Raw genomic sequence first — 24,914 nt, forward strand, 5'->3', positions numbered from 1 at the left:
GCCTTCCGTTTACAGGCCAGGCTGACCTTGAACTCAACAGAGTTTGCCTCTGCCACCACAACTGGCTTGTTGTTTTTTGACTTAGTAAACACTAAAATTGTATTGGTGAGGCCCAGGCAGTAGACGTTCTTCCTGGTGGGACTCCTTGCTTTTGTTGACATGTAACTAATCATACAATTCTCTTCCTTAACAGGACTGCAGATGGAGGAGGCTTGGAAGAAAAACACTACCTCTTCCTGAAAAGACTTTGTCAGGTGTTATGTGCACTGGGCAATCTTCTGTGTGCACTGCTGGTGAGCAAGTGTGCTCTGGAGAGCATGGGGCTGCTTGAGGGATCATTTTCTTAGGAATCAGAAGCACTGCCGCTTCACTGATGGGATAGATGAGGCATTGCTCTACCAGTTTTTTCACATGATTTTATACAGTAAATCATCTTCAATAAAAAGGTGGGCGTGGATGCATAGGTTGATGTTGTTGGGTTCTTTGATTTTTTTTTTTTATATTTATTATCTATTTATACAATGTTCTGCCTGTATGTCTACCAGAAGAGCGCACTAGGTCTCATCATGGGTGGTTGTGAGCCACCATATGGTTTCTGGGAATTGAACTCAGGACCTCTGGAAGAGCAGCCGCTGCTCTTAACCACTGAGCCATCTCTCCAGCCCAATGTTGTTGTTTTTTTTTGTTGGTGGCAGTTTGCTTGTTGTTGACATAGAATCTTACTATGTAGCCCTGGCTGGCCTGGGACTCACAGTGTAGACCACGCTGGCCTCAGACTCACAGATCCACCTGCCTCTGCCTTTCAGAGCTGGGATTAAAGAACTGTAACCACACCTGGATTGAATGGATATTTAACAGATTGAGTCACAAAAATATAAATAGAATAGGTCTGATGAAATAATCTTTTTTTTTTCTTTCTTTTTTCTTAAAGACAGGGTTTCTTCATGTAATAGCTCTGGCTAATTTGGAACTTGCTATATAGACCTTGCTCTGTAGACCAGGCTAGCCTGAAACTCATAGATTCTTTTGCCTCTGTCTGCTGAGTGCTGAAATTAAAGGCATGCACCACCACCACTCGGCTACTACTGTCTTCTTCTAGCCTTGGTTTTAAATTTCTGAGACAGTATCTCTTTGTAATTTAGTCTATTTTTAAACTCAGCATACTTCTGCCTTAGCTTTCCTAGTGTTAAGATAACAGGTGTGTACCAATACATCTAGTCTTCAAAATGTTATTTCTGTTATCTGTTTATTACTCATTCCCCTACTTTCCCTGAGCCATCTCCCTTCAGCTGGTTCCTACTCAGTACCTTTAATGTGGTCTTTTTCTTCTTTAGGGCTTAGATGCTAATATACAAACACCAGTAAACTTTGGAAAATACCTGGAATCTTTTCTTGCTTTCACAACCCATCCAAGTCAGGTAAAAAAACTTTATACAAATAACTTAACAAACTTTGTATGTCAACTGACGTTAAGTATTGTGTCCTGGAGTAATTCCTACGTGTGTGCAAATGTCACTGGACCTACGGAATGACAGCTGGGGGTAAGAAGCACTGCTACACCAGCCTGGCAGTGTGAGCTCAGGCCCTGAGACTAACAGTGACAGGAGAGAGAACCAGCTTCTGAAACTTGGCCTCTGACCTCTGGCTGTAACACACAGAGCCACACACAATAATAAATAAGTAAATAAATAAACAAGCAAACATTTTATCAAAGAATTATTGACTGTTCCTCGAGCATGTCACTGTCTTGCTCAGCAGGTTTCCACACAGGTGGCTTTCTGATTGTGCTCCGTGAGATGGGTTGTGGCCCTGTTGATTTAAACAAGAAAAAATTTAAATCCAAGATTAGTGAGTTGTGTTACTTTGATTGATTACATTCACTTTGTGATCCTAGTGCCATCTGAACAGAGAAAGGGTTAAGTGACATCCTTACCATGCTCCAAGGGTTCACACCTGACCCACTTGCCTCTGCATGTCATTGTCCAGTCACCCATTGCTGATGTACTGCAGAAGTGATTGCAAAATGCAGAGATTTCCTCCTGTAAAATGGTTGTTGATAAATGTTAGGCTGAGTAACAATCTTGGTCAAGGCATATCCAAACCCATAGGCTAAGCTGTATGGATTTTTGTTTTGGTTTAGTTTCTACGCTCTTCAACTCATATGACCTGGGGCGCCCTCTTCAGGCATGAGATTCTATCCCGTGATCCTTCGCTGTTAGCAATAATACCAAAATATCTTCGTGCATCCATGACCAACTTAGTTAAGGTAAGTAATGGAAACCCTAAGTTGCAGAGTTGTTGAGCAGACAGAAGACTTTGATTGGCATGAGTCTCTTTAAATCCTCTAAGGAAGTTTTCTTATTGAGGAAGGAAGCTGTTCAGAATGGTCCTAAGAAAAGAACAGGGCCATGAGCTAATCGCTGCTGAGGAATTAAAAGCAGATTTAGTAGACCGTTTTGGAAATACAAGATGGTGGAACCAGGTAGATTCTAAGATGGAATCATATCTAAGGATTGTTTCTGAAGGGCATGTGCAAGTTGGGCATGCACGTGAGGAATGAGGGTAGCAGCTGTGATTGCTCCCCCTTCAAAGACTTGTTTATAGAAATTCTCAGATCTGCTAAGAGCTGCAGCTGGAGGACCTCCCTTCTTACCTTCCTTCCAGGCCTTATACATGCAAGGCAAGATGCATACGTACATACAAACACACCCTAGCCCTCATTGTAGATTGTAAGGTCATAGAGTGGGACTCTAGTTCCTCACGAATTTATCTAACACATACTGTGTTCTGGTTTTATGGTACTTTTTTTGTTTGTTTGTTTTATGTTTTGGTTTGTTTTTTGAGACAGGGTCTCACTGTAACTCAGTCTGTCCTGGAAGGGCTGTGTAGCTAAAGCTATCCTTGAACTTGGAGATCATCTTACCTTTTCTCAAATGCTGGGATTGTAGATGTGTGCCATCATACTCAGCTTGGTTGTGTAATATGATGAAACAAGCAATCGCTGATCCCTCAAATTTATTGCATATGGAATTAGTACTTCTTCTTGAGCTATGTTCATACTTGGATCTTAATGAACCCTGGGAGTTATCGTCCCTGAGGAGTCCCGAGGAGCATATCAGCTGGCTGCGTTCTCCTTGAGTTACTATCTAGAGTGCAGCTGGAGTGCTGGCTGGATTTGGGGTAGAACAGACGTAGTTGCTGTCATGCAAACCCTTAGTTCCTCTTAGGTGAATCATGAAGGACTTTGGTCACGTACTCTTCAGTAGGTCCATTCTTTTCCCCAATTGTCTTTCTTATTCCAGATGGGCTTTCCTTCTAAGACAGACAGCCCCAGCTGTGAATATTCTCGGTTTGACTTTGATAGTGATGAGGACTTCAATGCTTTCTTCAATGGTAAGCTTCCTTCCAGCACTCTCAGAATGGCATTTTGTGCTGTGATCGTGGCTGTGACGCATCTTCAAACCTGGAAAACAATCTGAAGTTCCAGATTCTTGCAGAAGGATGCTGCCACATTTCAACACCGCTCTATGCCCATGAATTGTGTTTATCCCTTTCAGTACCCTCTTTTGCTGAACTTTTTGAGAAATAAGGCTGTTCAAGAATCCTATAATGAGCCACTGTTAGATCTAGACCATGAACGTCACCCCAGTCCTCACAGCTGGATAAATGACTGGCTGCTGAGTACTGCATGCCAGGTGTTGACCCATGTTCTTCTCTGTCAGCTTCCCGAGCCCAGCAAGGCGAAGTGCTGAGATGGGTGTGCCGCCTGGATACCAAGACCAGCTTCCAGATGGCCGCAGAGTGGCTCAAGTACCAGCTGTCGGCTCCTATTGACACGGGACCTGTGAACTGTTAGTTATTCTGCTTTTTGTCTTATTGCTAAATGTTAATGTTGTATGAAAACTGTGTATAGGAGATAAGCCAGAGTTACATATCAGAGCAGTTTGCTAATACTGTTTAAAAAAAAAAAAAAATCCCATTGACCACTGCCTACTTCCTTTCCCCTAGGTAATGTTTTCCTTTGATCATAGAGGAAAAAAATAGATAATACTCGGTATGCGGCTGTTGTTTAGATTAGGGTGAAGCCACCATATCCCTGTAAGCTTTGTCTTTGTTTTTCTCTTCTAATAGAATCAATGGGTGTTGTTTTTAATGTTTCCCTTCAGGGACACCATTAATCAAATGCATATCTAGACCTAACTTTTGCTTCAACCAAGAGCCAATATATAGTACTAGCCCTAAATTCAGAAAGAATCTCTGGTTAGTCCTAGCAGGAACACTTCAAGGACTTACCATATGAAGCACCTCAGAGCCTTTGGGCAGTCTCACTTTATGTGGAACCAAAACCCCTGCCCCCTCTGCAAGCGCTGCAGCCAGTTCAACTTGTCTGTTCACCTTAATTCTCTTACTAGTGCTCTTGCCTTGTGGGCGGGATTAATCAAGCAGGAGAGGTAACATGTAAGTGTAAAGTCATGCCAGGCGATGGTCACTAAGAGCACCAAATCACTAAGGCTTTAAATTGTGAGCTTTTGCGTTCAGTTGTGAGTGTCTTGATTCCATTCTGAAGGTGAGGTGACTTGACTGTTGAAGGCAGCGCTCGATGGAGGCTGACTGTCAAGCTGTTGGTCTCTGGCTTCTTCCTGGGTCCTCTGGTTTGGCGGTCTCTATCAACTTGGACCCTAGCACATTTCTCTAGATAGAGCCCTGAGAATTGCTGTGAGGCTGTCGGATGTGAAGCAGCATTTTATAGCTTAAGTAATTTTCCTGTTGGAAGAATTGTTCTTTTCTTTCTGTTGTTGGTATTGGAGTGTGTGTTTGCGAGGACTTGCATATATATGCTTGGAATAAGGTCTCTTTGTGTAACCTAGGCTGACCTAGAACTTACTGTGTAGCCTAAGCTGGTCTCAGACTCAACTGTCCTCATCCCCCAGTGCTTGAGTGCTAAGATTCCAATGCCCATCCATGCCCTCACTACTCCTAAACCTCCTAAACTCCTAAAACTCAGGACCTTGTAAATAAATGCTAAGCAAGAATGCTACCACTGAGCAACAGCCCTAGCTTGGAATAATTCTTTTTCTTTTATTTTTCCTGGTTTTTCAAGACAGTGTTTCTCTTTGTAGCCTTGGCTGTCCTAGAACTCACTCTGTAGACCAGGCTGGCCTCAAACTCACAGATCTGCCTGCCTGCCTCTGCCTCCCAAGTGCTGGGATTAAAGGTATGCATGCCCCCACCATCTGGCTGGAATAGTTCTTTATGATCTCAAATATTAATTATTTGGAGTCCCCTAGATTGCCATCTAACAAGGGTAGCAATTAATATTTTTCAGGTGCTTTGTAAGTCACACGTGTACTTACATGCACAGTCTCAGCAGACTGTTTGTGGAAACAGGTTGGGGAGCAGAGCGGCCTTCTCACTCCTCGCGTGTGAGAGCTGTCAGATCTCTGCGCTTTTTCCTCTGAAATTACCAAGTGCTCTTTGAGCCCCTGGCTGTGTCTCTGTGTTCTGCTATCCTACCACACTGATAAGTATCTGCATGTGTGTTTCAAAAGCGTGTTCTACAGCTGGAGCCGGAGAGGGAGGCTACTGCTCCATCTTCTCGTCATCATTTGTGCAGTGGGAAGCTATGACTTTCTTTTTGGAAAGTGTGATCAACCATATGTTTCGAACAATAGACAAAGAAGTAAGTAACTTTCCTATGCTGACTGAATAATTTTTGGATCTTTTGTAAGCTGGTAGATGGATAGGGAAACATGGATGTGCATCTTACAAAAGAGAAAACAGATTTCGAGAGGGTAAATACATACTCAGGTGCACACAAAATACATGGTAGAACTGAGACCAAGCTCAGCTGTGACTCTAAACCCTTGCACATTTAGTGTCTATTTTGAGGGGATGGCTAGTTGAGCCTGTTAGTGCATGGGAGCCACATGGAGGCTGAACTGTAGCCAGGACGGTGACAGAAACAGGGATCATCCTAAGAGGTGCTCTTCATAAATCAGCTTTCTCCGCTGTGCGATTGCAGCATAAGATCTGGGCTGGGTGTCACCTGCTCGCCTTCACTTAGAACATTACCTTAGCTGTAAGTCACCGGATAGCCGCATATGCTGTACTGTCTGTATTAGTTAAATCAAAATAATTAAACCACAGGTATTTTGGGGTAATTGCACCACGATGTGTTCTTGTTTAGCTGTGTAAACAAGCCCTTTCAAATTAGATCTCAGGGTGACTATTGTCATCTGCTTTTCAGTTTGAAATGAAGACACTCTGAGTTTGGCCCATAACGTAGCAAAACCTACTTGGGTTCTGCATTTTTTTTTTCGAAGTTGTGTTTATTTACAGGTAGTGTTATACTTATGTAAAAGAGTAAGTACATTGCTGGGCGGTGGTGGCACACACCTTTAATCCATGCATTCTGGAGGCAGAGGGAGGCAGGTCTCTGAGTTCAAGGCCAGCTTGGTTTACAAAGTAAGTTAAAGGACAGTCAGGGCTCTCAAACAGAAACCCTGGCCTAAGAGTAAGTCTGGTGTGTCTGGTGCTATAAAAACTTCCCTTACCAGTCAAGGGAAACAATCCTGCTGACTCCCTTCCTGTCCTCTGTAGTACAGACACTTCCAGTGGGCATATAAATATGTGGGGCCTGATCTTGCTTGGAAGCAGGAGATAGACTTCTCATGATTTGATGATGTCTGTCTGATTGCTGTAGCTGGATTTTATAGTGGGCCCTTCATTTTCCTCCTTCCCGTGTTGCTGGTGATTTCATCTCAGATCTTGCACCTGACTTCTTAGCTATCGCCCAGCCCTGGGTTAGAGTTAATCTTGAGAGATAAGTATTTGGTGAATACGTGGGTGATAAGGTTTTATCTTCTTGTGAAGCCTTTAGTGTTTGTCCCAGGTGTGTGTGTGTGTGTGTGTGTGTGTGTGTGTGTGTGTGTGTGTGTGCAGGTGACAACTTAGCCTGCCTCTGTTTGCTAGTGTGACGGTTTGCAGGCTGCCTGTTTTTCACCTCCACAACAAATAGAAGCAGCTAAACACTTACACACAGAGAGATAATAAAAATAAATCTTAAAAGAAAAATAGAGCTTGACACAACAGATTTAGGCATTCCCCTAAAAATCTCTTATTCAAATAAACTAATTAGAAATTTAAGCAAAAGGATTTATTTTACTTATTTACTTGAGACAGTGTGTTGCTGTGCTGGCTGGCCTTGAACTTGTGGCAGCCCTGCCACAGTTCTGCCTCTTCAGTCTCAGTAGCAGTGATCTCTATGATCTCTAGCTAAGGGTGTGTGTGTGTGTCTGTCTGTCTGTCTGTCTGGTGGGAATGATATATCCCTTCTGTGATGTAGTCACTTACGGAATTTTGGGAGGTTTTTTTTTGTTGTTGTTGTTTTTCTGTTTTGTTTTGTTTTTGGAGACAAGGTTTCTTTTTTATATGTAATTTTTAATTTTTATTTTATGTTTATCTGTGTTTTGCCTGCATGTGCATCTGTGTGAGGATGTCAGAAGCCCAGGAACTGGAATTACAGACAAGTGTGAGCTGCAATGTGGGTGCTGGGAATTAAACCTAGGTCTGAAAGAGCAGCTAGTGCTCTTAACCACTGAGCCATCTCTTCAGCCCCAACAGTATTTCTCTGTAGCCCTTGCTGTTCTGGAACTCACTCTGTAGACCAGACTGTCCTCAAACTCACAGATATGACTGCCTCTTCCTCCCAAGTGCTGGGATTAAAGGTGAAGCTGTGCACCACCACTGCCCAGCAGAAATTTTTTTAATAAAATGGGACAGTGATTTAGATTTTAATAGTTAAAAAGCAGTGTATAAACTGGGCATCATACTGCAGGCTTATAATCCCCGTTTCTTGGAAAGCTAAGATAGGATTACAAGTTCAAAGTTATCTTGGCCTTTAGACTGAGCTCAAGGCCAGCTTGGACAAACTGTCTCAAGACGCAAAGTAGGGGCAGAGGGAGAAGAACTGAGGCTTAGCTGGTGGCAGAGCATTGTCCTAGTCTCCATGAGGCTCTGGGTTCAGTCCCAGCAAAATACAACACACCACTTGTGTGTGCGGTTGATTCGGACACGTATACCAGCTGTATTTACAGCCTCAGATCTGAGTAGAAGGAGAACACAGTGCCGGTGGTGGTGGTGGTGGTCCTAGTCCTATTGACTTCTTTCTCCTGTCTGTCCCAGGAAGTCCCGGTGAGTGATGGGATAGAACTGCTGCAGATGGTTTTGAACTTTGAGATGAAGGATCCTCTCATCCTGTCCTGTGTCCTCACCAATGTTTCCGCACTCTTCCCATTCGTCACATACAAACCTGAGTTACTGCCCCACGTCTTCTCCAAGGTATAAGCCTTTCTTCTTTGCAAATTTTATTTTAAAATGTGAGTCACATTTTGTGACTGTTTGAAAGTATATGTTATAAATTGTTGAAGAGGCAGCCGTATGTGTTCATTTATTAGATGATTTTGCTTGGTGCTTCCTGTGGATCAGGCACTATGCTAGTACCTTAGTGCTCAGGACCTACCCATATGGTATTGCAGTGAGTAGGCCTTCTTGCTAGGAAACAGAAAGGAGAGCTAAGGAAGGTTTCCAAGTGTGTTAGATTGGTGGTGGGAATTGTGAGAGGCTGGATAATTTTTCAGGTTTCTGATTCAGTGCATTTGAAGTTAATGTAAAGCGTTAAAATTAAGGTAGCTCCCAATACGGCGATTGGAGTTTAGATATCTAAACTTCATACCAAGACTGTAAGTGTAGGATGCTTGGAGTGCTGCTTAAGAACACTTGCTGTGCTTACAAAGTGCCAGAGTTCAGTTCCCAGCACCCACGTGGTTGCTCACAACCTCCGCTCCAGTGCCAGAGACCCTTTAGACTCTTTTGCTGGTCTCAGGCACCAGGAAAGCATGTGATGTAGGCATACATGCAGACAAAACACTCACACATGTAAAATGAATAAATAAATGTAAAAAAGAAAGAAAAAAGGCTAGACGTTTAACCATGAGAGACGGTCTGCGTATACACCTGGGAGGGCCTAGCTCTAGCAGGGATCCAGTATCAGTGTCAGTGGAGCAGCAGTGCAGAGAGTAAGGAACCCCAGCCTGCCCATCCCAGGAGGAAGAGCTAACTCTGGAGAGGACGACAATGCTGTGCACATGCCAGCCACACGAAGTTCACAGAGAGTTAGAGAAGTCCAGAGGCTTTCTTGAGTTGCCCTCAGGCGAGTGGCCTTCTACTGTGGAGGCTGAGGTAACACCCTCACTGCTTCAGTGAAGGAGCGGAGGACCAGTCAAAATGGACTCAGGTGGTCTGTCTCTTGTTTAAAAATAGAAAAGAGACATGTCGTTGGCCCATGACGCAGACTGATGGGTCTGAGAATCACCCCCCCCCTTCTGCTTTATAAATGTTGCAAAGGTCAAGATGGGGCTCCTGAGCCTGAAAGAGTGAACTTCTGACGTCCATGACACCAGTGGGAAGCTCCTCCTGCTGTCTCCACTGCCACCAGATCGATGCCAAGAATATGCTTGCAGTGTTTGTTGGGAATCCATGTTCTTTTAAAAACACAGGAGTGAACATTTATTTTCTTTTCCCCGCAGCTATTTTCATCTGTTACTTTTGAAACTGTTGGAGAAAATAAGGTAAGATCATTTTCTCTTTTATTTTGGGTCATTTCTTGAAGCAGGGTTTACTGTGCATCTCAGGCTGGCCTTAAACTCAGCCTTCCTGCCTTTGCCTCCCAGTGCTAGGATTACAGGCATGTGCCGCCATGCCCAGCAGAGACGATTCATTAAATTATCGGATTCTAACTTATTGTAAGCTTAAGTGTGATACCTCATACTCATACTTAATCTTGGTTTTGTTTTTCTTTTTTTCTTTGGTGTATGGAAGGGTTAGCAAAACATGTAGTCATAAGGTGTTTTTCTGGAGGTATCGGGGACAGGTTTATGGAGATCATGACTCTACTGACTGTCACTGCTTTCCAGCTACATTAATGAGTTGTATCGCTATTTCTGCATTTGGGGACTGTCTCTCTAGGCCCCCAGGACCCGTGCAGTGAGGAATGTGAGGAGACATGCTTGTTCTTCCATCAACAAGATGTGTCGGGACTACCCTGACCTTGTTCTGGTAAGTGCTGCACCCTGGCTGCGTCACCACTGAGTCCTGTGTAGCTGGACCTTTTTCTAGATGGCTTGAGTTGGTATGTTCTTCCTTTACCTAGGATCTTCCTAATGCTATGGCCCTTTAATACAGTTCCCTCCAACTGTTAAATGATTTTCATGCTACTTCATAACTGTTATTTTGCTACTGTTATGAATCATAATGTAAATATTTGATATGTAGGACATCTGATGTGTGATCCCCCAAGAGATCATGACCCACAGGTTACGAACCACTGACCTAGTGATACAGCTTAAAATTTAATTGAATTAGCCCTTCAAGATGAATGGCTATTTTTTGTGTGTGAATGAGTGAGTTTACTCCTATAAATGAACACAGTCTTACTCCGTGATGTTTTCAATTCCTATTGCAAGTGGTTGTCTGATTTTTAAGAAAATCCAGATGCAGATTTTAGCAATTTTTGTGGGGGTTCTTTAAAAAGTTAACATTAGCCCACTTAGAAAAGTTACTTTGAAATTGCCTCTGAATGCATAGTAGCTGTTTCTGTGTGTAGACAATAGATTGATTTTGATGAAGGTACAGTAACACTGATTTAGAAAAGCACCAGACACAACTGCCTTTGCCCTGTCTCCTTACTGTTCAGACAGACAGACATTATAACAAATTACACAGCCTGATCTCCGGAGACTGTTTTGGTTTTCTGGCATTCTTGAGTGGCCCATCTCTCTGAAAGTCAGGCCTTTTTTCTTTGTGTTATGCAGCCCAATTTTGACATGCTTTATAGCCACGTGAAACAACTTCTCTCCAATGAGCTGCTCCTGACCCAGATGGAGAAGAGTGCCCTCATGGAAGCCCTGGTTCTCATTAGTAACCAATTTAAGAATTATGAGCGGCAGAAGTTATTCTTAGAAGAGCTGATGGCACCAGTAGTCAACATCTGGCTTTCTGAAGAAATGTGCAGGTACAGGAGATCTTGGGGACCACTAACCCTGACTGCACTTGAGTAGAACTGGGCTATTTCCAAAGCGGTGCCAGGCTGAGGGAGGGGTGTAAGGATGCGGGGCTGTACCAGTCTGGGGAGAGTGTAAAGATGCGGGGCCGTGCCAGCATTAACATTAATGTCCCATCTGACAATGTGGCCTTGCTTGTGGAGGTTTTGGGGGGGGGGGAGTAGTGGGCAGAGACAGAGCTCGTAAAGTCATGCGGTGTGTGCCATGCAGCCTCAACACCTTTGGAGAAATAATCACAGTGATTGACCTGTGTTGTCCACATAGTAGAGAACCCGTTTGTCAGCTTCTTAATTTATGCAAAATAATTATGTAAAAAAATGCGGTGATATTTGGAAGTGGGGATATTAACATAAACTTTCAGATGGCAGCTTATAATTCATATGATTAAATTACTCTCACTATAAAAACTGATGTTTGGTGTCTAACAATCTGTTAGCTTTTAAATTTGGTTTCTTGAGATAGGGTCTTCTGTAACCACAGCTGGCCTTTAGATAATAACCACAGGGCCCAGTATGACCTTCAACTGCTGGTCTTTATTGTCTTCATTGTCTTCTTCCTTTCACGGGCTGGGATTGCACACCAGGGAAAGTCATGTTTGGTCTATCTGCCGTTAGCTCTTGTGGAGGAAATTGTCCTTCCTTAAAGTCATGATACAGGGAAGCTGTGGCGCATGCAGGCCTTCAGTCCATTCTTGGGGGGGCAGGGACTAGAGAGGTGGCTCAGATATTAAAAGAGCATTTATTCCTCTTGGAGAGGGTCCATGTTCATCCATTTCCAAGCATCTACATGGTGTCTCACAACCACCTGTAACTCCAGTCCCAAAGAATCCAGTGCCTTTTCTGATCTCTGCAGTACCAGACACACTCGTACCCAGACATAGATGCAAACAAACACTCCAAGGAAAAAACTGGTTTTGGGGGTTTTTTGTTTTGTTTTTGTTTTGTTTTGTTTTGTTTTGAATTATGATGTAGGGGCTGGAGGGATGGCTCAGTGGTTATGAGAGCTTACTGCTTTTCTAGACAACCAGAGTTCAGTGCTTAAACACCAAGTTGACTGTTCACAACTGTCTGTAACTAGCTCCAGGGGACCCAATGGCCTCTTTTGGTCTCCACCTGCACAAATAGGCAAACAGATATACACTTAGCTAAAAATAAAGTAAATCTATGTCTTAAAAAAAAAAATCATGATGTACTTTTCTTCTTCCCAACCTTCAGAGTGCTGACAGATATTGATGCCTTCATTGCCTATGTGGGTGCTGATCTGAAAGCCTGTGACCCAGCTGTGGAGGATCCATGTGGCGCAAACCGGGCCAGAGTAAGACTGCTGGGAATGGGAAGTCACATTGCCACGGGCAGGAGTAGGGTGTGGCCATTGACAAGTTCTCAGATTTGTTTTGTCTATGCTGGTGAGAAACCCAGGATTTCCTCCTGCCCTAAGCTTCTCCTTTCTTTTCTTCTTTAGTCTTGAATTCTTGAGTTAGTTCTCACAACAGAGCAGATGGTCTTTTCTATGAAGTCATTATTTTGGCTTTAAGGATTCCTAAGTAGCTCGGAAGACTGGAGGTGTAATGAGGAAGTAGGTCAGAACTTGGTCGCAGGGTGAGTCCTCCCTGCTATTGCTCTCTGGCATGTGAAGCCCTAAGTGATGGCCTGAGGCTTTCCAGTGCATTGCACTCAGATCAGCCTCTGTGGTGAAAGCCACAGGATCAGCCTGGCATGTGGGGTTGGGGCTAGGGTGCAAGCTCTGGAGTCCCAGGTGGAAGGTCAAGTGGCCATTTCAACACCAGTTTCAACACACTGGTAGTAGAGCTCATCCAAGCCACCATGAGAGGGTCATTAACCCTGGAAGGACGTCCTGATGAGAAGGAAGCTTCCAGAGCTACCAGGGTCCCAAAGTGGCAGTGATGAAAAGACCCCTCTTGAACCAGACCATAAAGAAAAGGAAGGAATCTTGCCGGGGTGGGAGACACAGGCTTCTTCCTCTCTCTGCCTCTCTTGCTGTGCTGTCACCATGAGTACATAATGCTTTGCCTCTCACTCCCTGCTGTTTCCCATTTTCCTCTGTAGATAACCTTTTGTGTGCATGGCATTCTCGGGGTTTTGAGACGAACTAGCTGGCCTTCCGACCTAGAAGAGGCCAGAGCTGGGGGGTTTTTGGTGGGTTACACGCCTAGTGGAAATCCGATCTTCCGTAACCCCTGCACAGAGCAGATCCTGAGACTTCTTGACAATTTGCTTGCCCTTGTAAGGTGAGTCAGAATATTTTGTATTTATTTTAACCCCATGAATCTCAAATTTTTAATCTTTATATCTGATCGTAGTGGTGATACTGAGTTAGGTTCTGGTTCTTTTGAGAGAGGAGCTTTCTTTCTAAAGACAGTTATCCTCTCTGTGGAAGGCGTACTCGTTAGATGTACACGAATTGGAAATAATCCCAGAATAGTGCTTTCTGATTTTGTTGTTGTTTTTGGTTTCGTTTTTAGAGACAGGTTTTCTCTGTGTATCTCTGGCTATCCTGGAATTCGCTCTGTAGTCCAGACTGGCCTTGAACTCACAGAGATCTGCTTGCCTCTGCCTCCTGAGTGCTAGGATTAAAGATATGTGCCACAACCACTCAACTTATTTTCTCATTTTTTAAAAATAGTGTTTGGGGTATTGTTTTGTTTGTTGGCTTGCTCTCATTTTGATGGTACTGCTGGGGCTGAACTGAGCCTTGTGTGTTGAAGGCAGCAGGATACCTACCGCTGAGGGACTCCTAACCCTTTTCTCTGTCTCTTCAATGTGCATGCCTACTTTTAAGGTTATTTAAAATTTTACCAGTAAGGGAATGGCTTGTTGGGAATAGAATAGTTTATTTCTGTAATGCTTCTCCAGGGGATGTCCATGGGCACTAATGTGAATTCCTCACCAATGACTGAATACTTGTAGGCCAAACATCCACTGGCTCAACTAGCCACGGGAACACTAGCTGTCTTTGAACGCAAGGTATCTTTCCCCTTTGAGCTGTGCTTCACTGTGAGACCAGCAGAATTAGGGACCCCTCCAGTTTTCAAATTTTAACAAGATAATGGGGAGTTTTTCTTTTTTTATTCTTTTTTTTTATTGATATTTATTGAGCTCTACATTTTTCTCTGCTCCCCTCCCTGTCTATCCCCCTCCTTCAACTCTCCCCCAAGGTCCCTATGTTCCTAATTTATTCAGGAGATCTTGTCTTTTTCTACTTTCTATTTCCCATGTAGATTAGGTCTATGTAAATCTCTCTTAGTGTCCTTGTTGTTGTCTAAGTTCTCTGGGATTGTGGTTTGTAGGCTGTCTTTCTTTGCTCTATGTTTAAAAACCACTTATGAGTGAGTATATGTGATAATTGTCTTTCTGTGTCTGGGTTACCTCACTCAAAATAATGTTTTCTAGCTCCATCCAGTTTCCTCAAAAATTGAAGCTGTCATTATTTTCTGCTGTGTAGTACTCCATTGTGTAAATGCACCACATTTTTCTTATCCATTCTTCGATCGAGGGGCATTTAGGTTGTTTCCAGGTTCTGGCTATGACAAACAGAGCTGCTATGGACATAGTTGAGCACATGTCCTTGTGGCACGATTGAGCATCCTTCAGATCTAAACCCAAAAGTGGAATGACTGGGTCTTGAGGAAGGTTATTTCCTAATTTTCTGAGAAATCGCCTCACTGACATCCAAAGGGGTTGTACCAGCTTGCATTCCCACCAGCAATGCAGAAGTGTTCCCTTGTCCCCACAACCTCTCCAGCATAAGTTGTCATCAGTGTTTTTGATCTTGGCCATTCTTACAGGTGTAAGATGGAATCTCAGAGTTGTTTTGATTTGCATTTCTCAGATGACTAAGGATGTTGAATATTTCCTTATCACTCCAAAAAGGCAATAGTGGGAAACGGACTAGTGATGTAATTAGTGCGCAGGAGGTGTGTCCTGTCCACAGTCCTTGTCCCTTAGTAACAGTCATTCTGATGGGGAACATGTTTGGATTTTGTTCCTCTAGAAGCTCTAGTGACTTTTGCCAGATCTGTGCTCCATACATAGAGACAGGAAATGAAAAGGTGGGCCATATTACTCTGTGTCCTGTTCTTTGCACAGACAGTGTCGCTGGCATTTCTCTCGTCCAGTACCACTGAAAACTGGTAGTGTCATGCACCATCTTGAGTCTGGTAGGATTTGGTTTTGAGTCACTGTGCTATCTCAGCGTTTGCTGTCTTTAGGCCCTGGGGATTGTACACTGTAGTTAGCGGCTTCAAGGACACACATTTCTCATGGGATACCTGAAGGTTTGTTTCCTTTCTCCTGCTATGAGTAATGCTGATGGGGAATCTATTGGAAAGACTAACTATATGTTTCCATAACATCCTTACTTTTTTTCAGAACCCACAATACTTTATACACACCAGAAATGCTAGCCAAAATGGCAGAGCCTTTCACCAAAGTTTTGGATATACTTGAATCTGAAAAAACAGCAATATTAGGTAAGAAGGTTTTGCCTCCTTGCTGTGTTCATCCTAACCTCCTCTGACCGACCACCTGTCCAGAAATGTATTTGTGGAGCTCCTGAAGGTCCTAAAAGAGCCCATGTGTCATCACTCTTCATCTTAACTATGAGAGTCTTCTGAGCTGCTTTTCCCCTAGTTATCCCTGTCAAGGGATTTTTCTTTGGCCTGCCATCTCACAAAAAACAACATGGAGACAATTTATTAATTATGAAAGCTCAGCCTATAGCTTAGGCTTGTCCCAGTATCTCTTAAAACTTAAATTAATCTATATTAATGCATGTTTTGTCTCGTGGTTTTGTTTTTTGTTTTTGTTTGTTTGTTTTTTGTTTTTTGGTTTTTCGAAACAGGGTTTCTCTGTAGTTTTGGAGCCTGTCCTGGAACTAGCTCTTGTAGACCAGGCTGGTCTTGAACTCACAGAGATCGCCTGCCTCTGCCTCCCAAGTGCTGGGATTAAAGGCGTGCGCCACCACCGCCCGGCTTGTCTTGTGTGTTTTTACCTCTCTTCCATCTTGTACCTTTGGGAAATTGGTTATTGATGAACCAGTAGAAACTAGAAACTAACTATGTCTGGTACAAGAGGAGATACTTGGTTGGGAATATAGCTTATGTGCCTGGCCCTGGGTCTAGTCCCCATTTAGGAAACATTGGCACGGAGGGAAAAGACTAACACCTTCCCACCGAGAATTCTTAGTATTCCTCCAAGACTGAATGGTCAGCTGCTTTGGAATACAGTACACATGTTCACAGACATAGACGTGTGGTTGTTGGCACTTTGAGAATAGCATGTTCCGGACCTTTTTTTTTTTTTTTTTTTTTTGGTAGGATTGCCTCAGCCTCTCTTGGAAGTCAACGAACACCCTGTCTACAAAAGTACTTTGGAAAGAATGCAGCGTTTCTTTGGCATCCTCTATGAAAACTGGTAAGGACCTCTCTCTGCTGCTCCATGCTTCCTTGGTAGGAATGGCAACACAGAGACTTTGGATCAGAATTGTAGTGTAGAGGTTAGGTAAGGCAAGTTGGTAGCAGCGTTAAGTCCACGGGAGCAACTGCCTTCCTGCATTAGATATTAATTGTTGCATGCACCTCACAGTCCTAGCCATGACTTCAGATTTATGCCCACTGTGCATTTCTAGTGCATAATGATGAGGCTCAAGAGTTAGAGAAGTGGGGTTCCATCTGCTCTGGCTCCTTAATGCTTGTAGTCTGTAAGAAACAGTCATAGCAGTATTCACAGGCCATAGGAATATCCATATTTCTCATAGAACAGTGAGAAGCGCCTAGCCAGATCTTTGTCTTTGGGTCTTGGTTGTGGGGTTTAGTGATACTTGGCTCCGTCCAGATCGTATTCAGAGCTGTAGCCTCAGTTAACCAAATATTGAAGACTTGTTGATAAATGAGCACAGCCGTCAGTGTTGGTCTTTGCCTCACAGTTACCACATCCTGGGGAAGGCAGGCCCTTCCATGCAGCAGGATTTCTATACTGTGGAGGACCTTGCTACACAGCTCCTTGGTTCAGCCTTCGTCAACTTGAACAATATTCCTGACTTCCGGCTCAAATCTATGCTTCATATCCTTGAAATGAAAGAAACCCAGAAGGTCAGAAAATTAGAGATGGGACAGAGGGAAAGAAAGCTTAATGCAAGGAACAGGTAGGACTGTGCACTTAGGTACATCCTGACCTCTTTACAGATAGATAAATAGCCGGGGACAGGCAGGCAGGTCAGGGTGAAGACAGGGTATCCATGAGCTTTTCTCTGGCTATAGATTATTGTCTACCTACTTCTTAGAAATGTAAAAGTTTAGCCAAGCGGTGGTGGCGCACACCCTTAATCCCAACACTTAGGAGCAGAGGCAGGAGGATCTCTGAGAATTCGAGGCCATCCTGGCCTAGAGAGTGAGTGCTAGGACAGGCTTCAATGGTATACAGAGAAACCCTGTCTCAAAAAAATCAAAGAAGTGTGTGTATGTGTGTATTTCCTAATTTATTTCTTTTTCTACATTTTGCCTGGTGCTTCCTTTCTTGATTGATTTGTTTTTTTTTTTTTAATATGTGAAGTCTAGGCTAGCCTAAACATGCCTTTACCTCCTGAATGCTGGGGTTCTGGGCATGCCCCACCAGCTGGCTTTTGTTTTGTATTTATTTCCTTTGGGGTTTTGAGACAGGGTATCTGTAGCCTTGGCCAGGTTCTGCCACCTGAGTGCTGGGCACTATCACACTTGGCTTTTGATTTTTGTTTTAAGCGATAATCTCACTGTCCTCCAGGCTAACCTGAGACTCCTGGGCACAAGTGACCCTTACGCTTTATCCTCCTTTAGCTGGAACTATAGGCAAATGTCTATACACCCAGCTACGTACTTTCTTTTGAGAGGAACACTCAAGACCTCATCATCTTTCAGACCTTTTACACGAGGGTGTCTTTAATTCTACTCTTTAGCAACCCAGGGCCGTTTAGATAAATAAAAAGGCAGTTAAGCTAAGAATACAAAAGATTTGAGTATATGTACAGCTTATGATTCTAGGACAAAGAGGGGTGTTGATATACTTGAGTCTGAAAAAACAGCAACGTTAGGTAAGAAGGATCATCCTAACCTCCTGTGACTGCCTGTCAGGAAAGGTCCTTGTGGATGAGGGACCATCACGGGATGTTGTTTTTGTCTTGAAAGCCCTATAGTAGACTGCCCAGGAGCATAGCCTATTGGCTGGAAAGCGAAGTGTCTACTTATGTGCTAAAACTTCTTAACTCACGGCAGCACGTGTCTTTGTGAAGCCCCTCGTGCTCTTCTGCCCCCCAGAACAGTATGAGACCCTGATCGCTCCCATCCTTGGACCTCTCTTCACCTACTTCCACATGGTAAGTGGGTCAGGGAAGCGGGACAAAAATATTCTTAAATATGTGGTCCAGACTGGGGAGATGGTCTCCATAGTGCCCACAGCTATAAGGATGTAAGTTTAGATCGCCAGAACACACATGAAAGCCTGATGTGGTGCCACACATATGTAACCTCAGCACCGGGAAGTAGAGAGATGGGTGGCACCCTGGAGCTCTTTTGCCAGGGAGACTATGTTAATAAGTCCAGGTTCAGGGAGATCACACTCAGAAACTAAGGCGGGCAGTGGTAGACGCAAGACATCTGACATCAATCTCCAGCCTCTACACATATGTGCAGACACTCCACACCAAACAGCCACATATACCAAATACACAGAGATGGATGCCTGCTCTTGAATTTTTGCCTAAGAAGACCCTGAAAGTTTGTCCCAGCCCTGCCCTTCTGGCTGTACAGCACCATCCCAGGAGGTTACTGCTACTGTGCGTTAAACAGCCCCCAAAGAACTCAGCATCGTTGCTGTGGGCTGCCTTCAAGTGTAAATTCTGCTCCCATCTTGCTGCAAGTAGAAGTGATCAAGGAACTGTTTCCCCTGGGTCTATCCTTGGCTCTGGAATGAGGCAATAGTCCAGCTCAACAGAGAGACCCAAAACTTCTCAAAGTATCATTAATCTAAGAGATACGGGGCATGTGTCCATGTCATTAGTGGAGTAAGGTTATAGAAACTAAATCTTTGTTCCATTGTATTTGGTGGTCTGCTAGGGCTAGGGGGAGAATAAATGACCAGGGAGGTGTCTGACATATCCCTGACTACCTTGTATTGACAGTAAATGACCAATATTGAATTCTTCAACATTTCTGAACACAGAAATTGATGTTTATGATCAAGAATTACTCTTTCCTATTTTGATCATACTAGAAGGTATTGCTAAGTTAATTTCCTATTTTGATCATACTAGAAGGTATTGCTAAGTTAATTCAAGTTCCTATTTATTTTAGATTCCTTTTTAATATTTGGGCTTTGGTACAATAAAGTTTATAGTTCAGAAAGTGTCTCTAAGTTGATACAAGGAGTTTCTTTCTTGACAATTAGTTCTGCCTAAAGTAAACCTTAACAGCTATGTATAGATCCTTATACCTATAATCCCAGCACTAAGAAAGCTGATAGATAGGAGGATAATCACTCACAAGTTTAAGACCAGCCTGGGATTATAGTGAGTTCTAGGCCAGCCTAGGCTACAGAGTAAGAGCCTCTAAAAAAAAAAAAATTAGAAGTAGGCTATGTGCTAGCCTCTCTCCATCTTAGCACTTCCTTTTTCTCCAGAGACTTTCCCAGAAGTGGCACGTCATCAACCAGAGGAGTGTGCTGTGGTAAGGAGTGCCCACTCCTTGGCGGGTGAGCCAGCAGCCAGCTTTGGGAGGGTAGAGTAAGAAGGGGTGGGCTGGGTTTCAACTAGCCTAGGACTAAAATAGCAGTGGTATAGTCATTCCAAGCTTGCATGGGATGGTTTGTGTTTGGACAGGCTGTTACCAGTGAGTGACCTGATGTTGAGATTAAGCTTTTCTTCCCCTTACCTACTCTGGATTTTGATCCTGAGCCCTCCATCCAACCAAGCAGAGTCACAAGAGATAATGTCCCTCAGTGGACTGCTGTCCATCTCTGATGGACCTTTATAATACAGACCTGGGTAGAGCCAGAAGAGGAATGACCTGGGGCAGGGTGCTGGTGAGGGTCACTACTTTCCTTGATCTTGCTTCCTTTGCTCTCCCATGGAACTTGCCTTTTGGTTCCCGGCAGTGGAGAGGATGAGATTGCAGAGGACAACCCTGAGTCTCAAGAAATGCTGGAGGAACAACTGGTGAGGATGTTAACCCGAGAAGTCATGGACCTAATCAGTAAGTGACGTGTGGGGATCAGGGGAATTCACTCAGCCGCCCCACATGGGCTAGGCTGTGGTAGAGGTTCACAGTGACAAGCAGAAGTTAATAGTTCTTAAGTCAGTTTATGAGTTGTAAACTAAATTGTACCATATAAGAAGACAAGGATCCAAAACAGGAACTTGAAGTAATGTTTGCAGTAACTTTCTAGCTTGATCAAGATAGCTAAAAGTTCAGTTCTTAGACATGAACATCAATTTTCTGTTTTCAGAAACGTTGAAGAATTCAATATTAGTCCTTTATTCCCAAAGTCGTTAAGGATGTGTTAGTCACCTTCCCTGGTCATTTATTCTCAGAGGAGTCTGACTGGAAGAGGGACCCACAGTCTGGTTGGGGTCCTCTCAGAATACTTCCTTCTAATGGTGAAGCTGATTTATTCCTTGTAGAAGTGGCCTGAGATCAGTTGGCGAGGTGACTGTCATCCGTGGGTGGATACCTTCTTCTGGTCTAGTAACTGTGCTCTCTTCCAGCGGCCTGCTGTGTGTCAAAGAAGACTGCTGAGCACAGCGCTGCTCCCACTGTGGATGGAGATGGTGAGTCACCTGTGGCTCCCCTCTGGAGAAAGAGCCGGGATATATCTAGCTGTAGTCTATGCTGTTTCCTCTATCCAGGATAGACATGACTCTAAGCTCTTGCTCATTCAGTCTCTGCTCAAATGTCTCCTCCAAGAGGCCTTCATGTCTAATCTGCCGAACCTCACATGCCCAAGCCCTGTGTAATCTCTTCCTGTTTATTTCAGCTACCTGAATTCCTTTATTAAATTCATTTATTCATTATTATTATTATTGTCTCCCTCACTGTGTAGGCTGCCAGGGAAGGGACTGTGCTGTTCCTTTTATACTCCTGTAACAGAACCCATGCCTGTTAGCATGGACTCACATATGAAATATCCTAGTATCTCCTGCAGTGCTCTGGGTACCATCCATATGTGAGTGTGTCACATCTGAGCTTCAGCAGCCTTCCTGGGGCAGGGAGGGCTGTATAGCACTGCTTAGGACCAGTCAGCTGAGGACATTCCCATTGGGTATTCCTCTGCTGTGACAGAATGAAGCTTAATAATAGTCTGCGTTGCTTACAGATGAAGAGATGATGGCCACTGAAGTAACCCCTTCATCTGTGGCAGAGCTCACAGATCTGGGCAAATGCCTCATGAAGCACGAGGTGGGTAGAGGGGACAGATAGTACCTTTTCTCCTGGTTCAGATTCCACTTTCTTGCTCTGGGCAGATGTTCTCGGTAAAATGCAGGCGCACTGCTACAGAAACCTGGTGTTTAGCCTCTGTAGGACTGAGCTTTTGCCTGTTCTCTCCCCTCCCCCCCCCCCCCCCCGTTTTTGTTTTTTGTTTTTTTAAGAGACAGGGTCTCACTTGCATAACTGGCTAGCCTGGAACTCACAGCCCAGGTTGGCTGCTGGTACTACAGGCCCGACTTGATGTATAATGCAATTAGATGAAAAATACTTATTTCCCATTTTTATCTTTCTTCCTTCCTGTTCAGGATATTTGCACAGCACTGTTAATTACAGCATTTAGTTCTCTGACCTGGAAGGATACTCTGTCTTGCCAGAGGGCAACCACACAGCTCTGCTGGCCTCTCCTCAAACAGGTATGCTTGTTCATTGTTTTGGGGGGATGGTGGGAGACATACCTAGGGCTACAAGCATGCTAGGCAAGCACTTTATTGCTGGACTACATCCCTAAGTCCTTTTTCTTTTGAGACAATGGTCTGACTAAATTTCCCAAGCTAGCCTTGAACCCCAGGGAGGCTTTGACATCTTGCCAGCCTGTCTCATCCTTCAGAGTAGCTGAGGCTACAGACCTAGATCCTACCAGTTACTTTTGTATTGCTGTGACCAAGTTCACCTAATATAGACTGGAAAGAGGGTTTATTTTTACTCCATTTCAGGGAGATTTCAATCTATGGTGGGTAAAGCATGGCTAAGTTCACTGTGGCAAGAGCTGCAGTGATAGCTACCCACATCTTAGGAAGCCGAGAGCACAGGTTTTGACCAGGGGCAATCATAGCCTTGTGACCTACTTCTGCCAGTCAGGCCCCAACTTCTAAAGGCTCCACTGCCTTCAAAATATCAAAAGATTGAGTATTCAGAACAAGATAGAGGCTCGTTCATTACCACCCCCTTCTCCTTGCCTCAGAAAATTTAAGTCAGGCTTGTAGAGTAAGTAAGTCAGTTGGAAGAACTGGAAGGTGGGCCCTTGAGGCTCCCGTGGCTCCTGAGCACAGCTGTCTTCCCAGGTGATGTCTGGGACCCTGCTCGCAGATGCTGTCACATGGCTTTTCACCAGTGTGCTGAAAGGGTTACAGATGCATGGGCAGCACGATGGGTGCATGGCTTCCCTGGTCCACTTGGCCTTCCAGATATACGAGACACTGGTAAGTGGAGAGGGCATCAGGGCAGGCTGGCTGGCAGTCTAGCCACTTCACTTACCCTACCCCCCAGGATCTCGAGCATCCGCCATACTGCTTGTGCTGCCTGGGGGGTGGGTGTGGTGTGCAGTGGGGAAGCTGACAGGCCAGACCTACATCCATTGAGTTTATCCCCCACTTACCAGCGCCCCAGGTATCTAGAGATAAGAGCAGTGATGGAGCAGATCCCTGAAATACACAAGGAGTCCCTGGACCAATTTGACTGCAAGCTTTTAAACCCCTCTCTTCAAAAAACAGCTGATAAACGCCGGAAGGACCACTTCAAACGTCTCATTGCTGGCTGTATTGGAGTAAGTCATACATCCCTGTTATGGCTCCCAGCCCCACACAGTTGGGTACTGTCTTAACACTGTTGAGTGAATTCAAAACCAACTAGTCACTGACTGTTCTGCGCGCGCGCGCGCGCGCGCGCGCGTGTGTGTGTGTGTGTGTGTGTGTGTGTGTGTGTGTGTGTGTCTAACACTGGAGGTGGGGGGGTCCTCTGACCGACACCCCAGACCCACTGTGAGCTGTTTCTCTTTTGTTCTCTACAGAAACCCTTGGGAGAACAGTTTCGGAAAGAAGTTCACATTAAGAACCTTCCCATGCTTTTCAAAAAACCAAAACCAATGCTGGAGACAGAAGTGTTGGACAATGAGGGGGGCGGACTGGCCACCCTCTTTGAACCCTGAATCACGCTTTTGGGCATCCTTCTTCGGCCTTTGTTGTCATCTCTTCCCCCTTTGTAGCTAATCTCTAGGCCCGTCTTGTACTGTCGCCTCACTTTCCACCGTGTCAGCCTGGACAAGAGTGGGCCCTGTGTGGAGCCCACACCCTCTACTGAAGTATTGAGAAAAGCGAGTTAGGGCTTACATCATTCCATAGAGAGTCCTAGAGAGTTGGCATTCAACTTGCAATTTTGGCTTTTCCAAGAAAAGCTAGAGTATAATGGCCTTTCCCCACAGCAGCTGCACCAGCATAGATAGGAGAGGGTGCCGTGTCCAGTACCACTGACCAAACTTGCAAGGGCTCAGCCAGCTTGGCTTGGACTACAAGGGACCAAATTGAGCCCCTTGCTGTTAGGCGGGCAGGGGTCCTTCTCTACTCCTAGGGGCGTTTGGCCTAGGTGCTACGAGCTGAACCATCCTTAGACAGTTTTCATCCTTTTCTTAAGCAAGAATCTGGTCACTTGGTGGGATCCATGGGACAGGCTTTTGCTATGTACTGAGCACAGTATCCAGGGACAAGAGCAGGACAGAGTTTAAGGAACACTGTTCCTTAAAATGCACATTCACCCTTCTATGAGTGACCCTCAGGGGTTTCCCCAGCCTCAGGGCCTACTGAGCATCACATGACACCACTGGCATCCAGACCTGGCAAGCTAGCAAAGCCACTGCCCTGGGACTGAGTCCAGGTGCCTTTGGAAGTTTCTGGCGACTCGTCTCAAGGGTTGCTTCGTCTCTGGGAGGGCCATGAAGCAAAGCAAGATGGGTGTGAGATCTGGCCCTGCCTGTTAGGAAAGGCAGATCTCTGTGTGTGTGTGTGCGCTGACAGGCACACAGGCCGTGGAGTGACGGCTGGGCAATGGGAACTAGTGCCAGGTCCCTGTCCCTGCTGTGGCCATCCCTCTTTGCCTGGTGCTTGGGGTCTACAGGTTGTCAAGGTGATTTCAGTGTTTCCCTCCAAACTTGATAGCTGCCTTGTCCTATCTGGTTAGGGCTGTGGAGGATGTAGTTGTATTTATTATGTTGTAATATTTTTAACATCCTATGACTTCATGTTAGAAATTTTCTATTGTTTATAGAACCTTTTGTAGAAATGCTAACTCTAAAGTACGTGCATGTCAGTAAAAATCTCCGTTTCATACAGAAGGGCCCTATCTTCCTTTTTCAAACCAGTGAGAATCTGGTTAGGGGGACTTAACCTGTTGATGGGCTAGCCAAGCTATTAAGCAGATTTCTATCCCCGACCACCAAAACCTGGCAGCTGGCCCTCTTAGGGAAATGGCTATCTTCTGTGGAGCTGTCAGTGGCAATACGGCTGGAGCTAAAGGCAGCCCAGGAGACAGGTGACCAAGCACTAGCTACAGCT

At 44.6% G+C, this 24,914-nt stretch overlaps 1 protein-coding gene across 3 annotated transcripts in view; it reads left to right on the forward strand.

Annotated features, from left to right (window-relative positions):
• The window catches only part of Xpo5 (exportin 5), a 42,299-nt gene extending 17,531 nt beyond the window's left edge, over nucleotides 1–24,768 (forward strand). For 2 of the 3 annotated variants that reach the window (XM_050122828.1, XM_050122830.1), the window contains 24 exons: nucleotides 194–293; nucleotides 1,335–1,418; nucleotides 2,141–2,266; nucleotides 3,303–3,393; nucleotides 3,723–3,851; nucleotides 5,550–5,680; nucleotides 8,185–8,340; nucleotides 9,588–9,629; nucleotides 10,027–10,116; nucleotides 10,872–11,071; nucleotides 12,335–12,434; nucleotides 13,187–13,368; nucleotides 15,509–15,609; nucleotides 16,456–16,552; nucleotides 17,064–17,199; nucleotides 18,387–18,485; nucleotides 19,787–19,833; nucleotides 20,261–20,358; nucleotides 20,871–20,933; nucleotides 21,479–21,561; nucleotides 21,897–22,004; nucleotides 22,641–22,790; nucleotides 22,970–23,134; nucleotides 23,378–24,768. In XM_050122828.1, the coding sequence (XP_049978785.1) occupies nucleotides 194–293; nucleotides 1,335–1,418; nucleotides 2,141–2,266; nucleotides 3,303–3,393; nucleotides 3,723–3,851; nucleotides 5,550–5,680; nucleotides 8,185–8,340; nucleotides 9,588–9,629; nucleotides 10,027–10,116; nucleotides 10,872–11,071; nucleotides 12,335–12,434; nucleotides 13,187–13,368; nucleotides 15,509–15,609; nucleotides 16,456–16,552; nucleotides 17,064–17,199; nucleotides 18,387–18,485; nucleotides 19,787–19,833; nucleotides 20,261–20,358; nucleotides 20,871–20,933; nucleotides 21,479–21,561; nucleotides 21,897–22,004; nucleotides 22,641–22,790; nucleotides 22,970–23,134; nucleotides 23,378–23,515 (2,716 nt within the window). In that variant the 3' untranslated portion in view covers nucleotides 23,516–24,768. The remainder of the gene's footprint in view (nucleotides 1–193; nucleotides 294–1,334; nucleotides 1,419–2,140; nucleotides 2,267–3,302; nucleotides 3,394–3,722; nucleotides 3,852–5,549; nucleotides 5,681–8,184; nucleotides 8,341–9,587; nucleotides 9,630–10,026; nucleotides 10,117–10,871; nucleotides 11,072–12,334; nucleotides 12,435–13,186; nucleotides 13,369–15,508; nucleotides 15,610–16,455; nucleotides 16,553–17,063; nucleotides 17,200–18,386; nucleotides 18,486–19,786; nucleotides 19,834–20,260; nucleotides 20,359–20,870; nucleotides 20,934–21,478; nucleotides 21,562–21,896; nucleotides 22,005–22,640; nucleotides 22,791–22,969; nucleotides 23,135–23,377) is intronic. The other variant, XM_050122829.1, reaches the window with a different exon arrangement.
• Nucleotides 24,769–24,914: the final 146 nt, after the last annotated feature.

This window comes from Alexandromys fortis, unplaced genomic scaffold (assembly GCF_014885135.2).
Source record: "Alexandromys fortis isolate MF-2015 unplaced genomic scaffold, M_Fortis_MF-2015_v1.1 scaffold_212, whole genome shotgun sequence".
Lineage (NCBI taxonomy): Eukaryota > Metazoa > Chordata > Mammalia > Rodentia > Cricetidae > Alexandromys > Alexandromys fortis.